Source organism: Mandrillus leucophaeus, unplaced genomic scaffold (genome assembly GCF_000951045.1).
Source record: "Mandrillus leucophaeus isolate KB7577 unplaced genomic scaffold, Mleu.le_1.0 Scaffold48, whole genome shotgun sequence".
NCBI classification, from domain to species: Eukaryota; Metazoa; Chordata; class Mammalia; order Primates; family Cercopithecidae; genus Mandrillus; species Mandrillus leucophaeus.
The window spans coordinates 1,098,856-1,104,778 of NW_012105142.1; the positions used below are offsets into that span (position 1 = coordinate 1,098,856).

A 5,923-nucleotide genomic window follows, 5' to 3' on the forward strand; every position below is an offset into this window, starting at 1 on the left:
GTATACATATGTAACAAACCTGCACGTTATGCACATGTACCCTAGAACTTAAAGTATAATTTAAAAAAAAAAAAAAACTTACCCAAATGTTTTATTTGCATAACAAGTTTATTTCTTTTAAAAGGCATATAGACAATAAACAAAGTAAATATTTAATCAGATCTTAACTTCTGTCCTAGAATTGTTCCGTTAAGTTCTAGTCTGTAAACACTTGTAGTTCAATAATCATCATCTTCATCAGAGTCCATTACTTTTCTCCTGTTGAACTGGGAGGAAAATTAAGTGAGTGTCAGAACCTTTCTAATAAAGAGTAACTCACATTTTCTGAGGAAAGAACATTTCTACCAATTTTAGCAAGACATTTGTGTCTTTAAGGCAACTTAGTGTGAACTGAAAGGGTGGGAATGGAGTCAAGAGCCTATAAAAATTGGAACCCTCCCCCAATAGATTCAGCCTCTCTCTCCCAACTTTCACGTGTTATAAAAGGAAAATGTCTCTGGGCTGAAAAATGTGTGGTAGATGTATATTCAACATTAATCTTTAAAGTATCCATCTTTTCATTTGCCACGAGCATCTGGGGACACTTACTTTCACTGTTGTTGTCTTTTCTGTTTGTTGGCTTACTTTTTTAAGGATTTCTATTAAACCTTGTTCTGATACCTAGGAGAACCAGAAAAGATAAAGAAAAACAGTACTTTTTTAAACAAAGAATTTACCTCTGCAGATGGAATCACTTTGTAGTCTTTTTGAGGTGTGGGGAAAGAGCTCAGGAGGGAAGGAGTGGTAAGGAAGCAGGTTGAAACTACTGGTTATAACTATTGGATTAAGCTCCAAATAAAATTTGCTCTGCTATTCCTCATTTGAGGAGGGGGAAGTATCCATAAAATTGCTTCCTCAGGAAAACTGAAAGCTAACAGGTATTTAGGAACACCTTTATCATCACCAGCTGAGTGTGACAACCACATATACCACCGTGTTTGGTGTCAGGAATACAGACACACCACTTCTGCCCGAGAAGCTTAAACATCCCCTTGAAGGAGGTAAGTCACACTAGGAAATGATCAGCCTAATCAGCTCCCCACACGCCCCCCCCCCCACACACATACACAAGCAGTTCTCAGTGTAAGGGGTTAAGGGGACAGGACTGATTCGGTTAGGCTGTGGTGGTGGCAGAGGGCTTCTCAGGGCAGGTGGGGCTCATCTGGATCTCAAAGGTCAAGTTTGTCAGAACATACCCCTCATAGCATTACAGCAACACACAGAACATATCCAAGGGATCTTAGCACCTTCTCATCTGCAAAACACACCTTCTACTTACACTGGTAGTATTTTAATTGGTGTTACTGAGAAAGCTTGTTTCCAGTGCAGGGGCAATTGAAGCTAGCTGACCCTAACAGTCATTGGGTCACAGACACCAACGAGGTTCCAGAGCAACGCCAGGAAAGCAGCAAAGCAGAGGAATTTAGGAAAGGCAATTAATTCTCAGGTAAGTATGACTATTCTCTCCAACAATTTCTTCTAAGAGTCAGCAAGAATTCTGTAATCCAATGAAGATGCAGCTGACCTTTTGAAGCCATGTTTTGATAAAGCAGGTAAAGTTCCTCAAGGCAGTCTAAGCTTACCTTCTCACTCAGCTGTCCATATCTTGCCATCTGTATGAGGTAATTCTCCACTGCTTTAGTTTTTTCAGGCTTTACAAGTGCTAAGTTACTTACTAAAAAGAAAAAATATGCAAAAACCATTAAAATCAAATGCACTTACGTTATACCTTAAAACTATGCATTGATATTTCCAAAGCACTTCACAAGCTTGTTTCTCAACCAGTGTAGGGCAAGACAGTATTGTTACTCCTCTTAAAAATGAGAAAACTGAAGTTCAGCCATGCCAATCTCCACATGGGCATGTGGGGGTATTGGCCCAGCCAAGATGAAACTTGGGTTCTCAGATTCTAAGCACCATGCTTCCTGTTCCTTAAAATATATGACTGCCCTCTGGAAAGCAGTTTATCTATTACACATACATAATGGTGGTGATCCACCTGTGGCCACCTTTTCTACACTCAAACTGGGCTTCCAGTTAAAACACAGAAAATACCAGTTTATTCTGATTGGCTCATTTTTTCTTTCTACAGGTTTTGGTTTATTATGATGAACAACTCTGAACATACACTAAAACTGACGATACATATAAAAAGTCCCTAAGTCCCCATCACCCATGTCAACTACCAGCAACATTTTGAGATTGGCCCTGAGTTTCCTATAAATCTTACCTAATACACACCTGGAGAAAATCTTGGTAAGAGAAGTGACCTCGTACTTTTAATAGGGCTTAAAGTACAGTTCTCTAGGTGTATAAACTTCGCATTTCTTACAATCTCAAGTGTTTTCAGCCTAAGCAAATATTTCATCTAGTGATAAGAATAATGGCATATAATCACCCCATTCAACTAACTCAAGCTAACTTTATGGAAATGAAATCAAAGATGCTTACACCTGGCCCGGGCCGACTGATCCAGAACTTGGGCTAAGATACTGTTTCTCATTTCTGCTTCCCTACAACAAAAACATAGGTCAAGCACAATTAAAACAAAGCTGTCAGCATTCCCCTGGAACATACAAAAAAGAACTCATCCAGTATGTGTCTCCACATGGGGCCTGCAGTATACACAGTGTTATGGTACTTGCTCTACACAAGGCTGCAGCTACATTAAAGTAGAATCCCCTTTTGCCCTCAAAGAACCAGCTTTATATTACACAGGTGAGAACCTACCAGGCTGGAAGGTGAGCTTTTTTCATCAGAGTGGAGCCTCAATTCAAACACCATCACCAACATTCTTAAGTACCTATTGCACGACAGGTGCTAGAAATTTATAGTGGGATTTCAGGCTATTAGAAGGACCATGTGACTAATCTATATCTTTTTTTAAAGCTGAGATCCAGGAGGCTATGCTAAAGAGACACAGGTAACTGTGGCCAAGCTATAGCCAGATTCCATGTTTTTAGACTCTCAGTTCTATTTTTCTGGGTGGGGAAGGGGAATGAAATTATAACTTTACAACTATCCTCAATTCTTCCTACCTACCCAAAGAGAAAGTAGTTCATGTCCACAGGACAGTGGTCTCATGGACTTAAGTTTTTTTCTTTCAAATGAAATCCTTTAAGGAATCTAAAAACAAATGAGCACAGATACTTTGGCTCAACTGAGAGGGAGAGCTAGGGCTGGCTGTCTACTCACCATCTACTCCCAGTTCAGAGGCCCTTGGGTTCATGGAATGTGGCTTAAAGCTCATTTCCACAGGCCACTTCTTTACTGCAGCCCTGCCACAAACTTTGAGAGATGGGGTCTAGGCCGGGCATGGTGGCTCATGCCTATAATCTCAGCACTTTGGGAGGCTGAGGTGGGCAGATCACTTGAGGTCAGGAGTTTGAGACCAGCCTGGCCAACATGGTGAAACCCCGTCTCTACTAAAAATGCAAAAATTAGCCGGGCATGGTGGCAGGTGCCTGTAATCCCAGCTACTTGGGAGGTGGAGGCAGGAAAATCGCTTGAACCTCGGAGGCAGAGGTTACAGTGAGCCAAGACTGTGCCACTACACTCCAGCCTGTGTGACGGAGCAAGACTCCATCTCAAAAAAAAAAAAAAAAAAGGTGGAGTCTCACTCTGTTCATGCTGGAGTACAGTGGTGCAATCACAGCTCACTGCAGCTACGATCAGCTCACCTGTCCTCAAGTGATTCTTCCACCTCGGCCTCCTGAGTAGCTGGGTCTACAGGTTTCAGTCACCGCACCTGGCCTGCCACAAACCATTATATCACAGAACCCTAAGATGCCATCAACTGTAAGATGCACCATGGGTATTACATGAGATATGTTTTACGTATCTCTAAAAATGAAAAAAAAAAAAACACCCTACAAATGAGAGGTCTAACAGAGACCTCCATTCAAACTGGGGTATCTTGGGGGGCCGAGGTGGGAGGATCACTCGAAGCCAGGAGTTTGAGACTAACCTGGGTGATATAGCGAGGCTATTAAAAAAAAAAAAAAAGTTTAAAAGAATTAGCCAGGCATGGTGGTGCACGCCTGTAGTCTCAGCTCCTCAGGAGGCTGAGGTGGGAGGATCACTTGAGCCCAGAAGGAGTTTGAGGCTGCAGTGGGTTCTGATCCCACCACTGGAGTATCAAAGAGCAACATTCTCAGTACAAGGTAAAGAAGAAATAAATCTGCCACGCAGTAAGAGGCAGTACAAAAGCTTGCATGCACCTGGCCCTGAGTGAAGAAGAAAAAAGTTCAGTCTTACAGGGTTGGTGTCTGAATTCACACTACTAGGGAGGAGGCACGGGAAAACCTCAAGCAGAGAATTTAACTTTCAGTGGTCTCAGAAATGGACTCAAATGGTGGCAGTCTAAAGTAAATCCCCTCTGAAAGAATCTGGGGCAAGAGCAATCCGTTATAAAAGGCATCCTGATTTCAGATATGTGAAAAGATGTACATGGTAGAATCAATGAAATTCACATCGTTTTACTTCCTATCACTACTCCAGATGCTTCTTACCATCTGTCTTCTCCCGAACTCTCCCTGCCTTCCTATTTTTGTAGACCCAGCACAGTGCCTGACCCAGAGTAGGTGCTCTATCAATATTTGTTGGAGAGAAGTTAGAAGGTGGGGAAGGGGAAATGGAGAATTGTCCAGTAACCTCAGGGTTTCAGTTTTGCAAGATGAAAACATTCTAGAGTGTGAACACTACTGAAGTGCACACTTAAAAATGGTTGAGATGGTGAAATTTTAACCGCAATTTAAAAACAACGGTAGCAATAAGGTAATCACATACTCATTCAATAAACCTGCCACAGAATCAATTACCTGCATCTGTCTCAGGTGTTCTGCCCTGTGTTGGGATAAAACAGTCAGAATAGTTTAACAGTTAACACTTACTGAGCACTTACTAAGTGAGGCACCGGACTCATGTCACCCCCACATCCGAGGAAACTGCCACAGCTGCCTATTATCAGGCTCATTTTAAGGTACTCACGGTTTGGCAGAGAAACATCAACCAGTAATTGCAATACAAGGTCTGAGGTGGAGCTGCACAAGTGTTTATTTAACTAATAATAATGAAGATACCCTGTGGATGATTTTGGCCAAATCACCATTCCAGCAAAACAAAAGATCTGAGTCACACACCTGCTTAAAATAACTAAAGCAAAAGAAAAAAAAGTTCAGGTTTCCAGCCCATACCTGTGCTTTGCTTCCTGTTGGGCCGCATCGCCAGGATCCTGGAAAAAAAAATTAAATTTAATAGAGAAATTTCACGGGGGGGGGAGGGGGAAAAAGGAACGGTTCCGTTGTTTCCTATACATAACAGTCTCTTGCAGTGGTAGAAACAACTCCCCAAATAATGAAGAAACTGGGCCTCACAGAAATCAATGAACTAGTTTCCACTTACAACGTTTTGATGAGCGTCTAAAATCGACCTCACAGAACGCTTTGGAATACAGAGCACCCTGGGGAGGGGAATCCCTGTATTACGAAACCGTGTTTTACGTGTAGGGATAATTTCTGTAAAATAAAACGGGCCTCGGTATTAGGGACAACGGTAACTCAAAGACTGCGCCCTCCGTCCCTCTCTCTATTAGAAACGCCTCTCCGGGCGTCTATCCATCCAAGCTTCCCGGGCGGCCCCTCCCTGTCATCCCGGCGGGGCGAGCGTTCCTCTGACCCCGCCGCGCGCTCAGCACCGGGAACACAGCGGACCCTCAATACCTGTCAGCTAAACTTGGGTCAGAACAACTGAATTCCGGAAAAACTGAATTCGGTCCGGTTGCTGCTGGTTCCAAAAGCTGAGATTGTGCTTGGATCCAGGGCCGCCAGGACGAGTCCGCTCCAGGCCAGGGGACCCCACACCCCAACGCCTGGGCACGTGGCGG

At 43.1% G+C, this 5,923-nt stretch overlaps 1 protein-coding gene across 1 annotated transcript in view; it reads right to left on the reverse strand.

The window, feature by feature from the left end:
* Positions 1 to 94: 94 nt before the first annotated feature.
* PDCD5 (programmed cell death 5) overlaps positions 95 to 5,923 on the reverse strand; it is a 20,525-nt gene continuing 14,696 nt past the window's right edge. Inside the window, exons 2-7 of the mRNA XM_011995284.1 lie at positions 5,773 to 5,908; positions 5,235 to 5,272; positions 2,491 to 2,552; positions 1,623 to 1,714; positions 589 to 660; positions 95 to 266 (exon numbers count right to left, since the gene is read on the reverse strand). Coding sequence (XP_011850674.1) covers positions 219 to 266; positions 589 to 660; positions 1,623 to 1,714; positions 2,491 to 2,552; positions 5,235 to 5,272; positions 5,773 to 5,908 — 448 coding nt within the window. The 3' untranslated portion in view covers positions 95 to 218. The remainder of the gene's footprint in view (positions 267 to 588; positions 661 to 1,622; positions 1,715 to 2,490; positions 2,553 to 5,234; positions 5,273 to 5,772; positions 5,909 to 5,923) is intronic.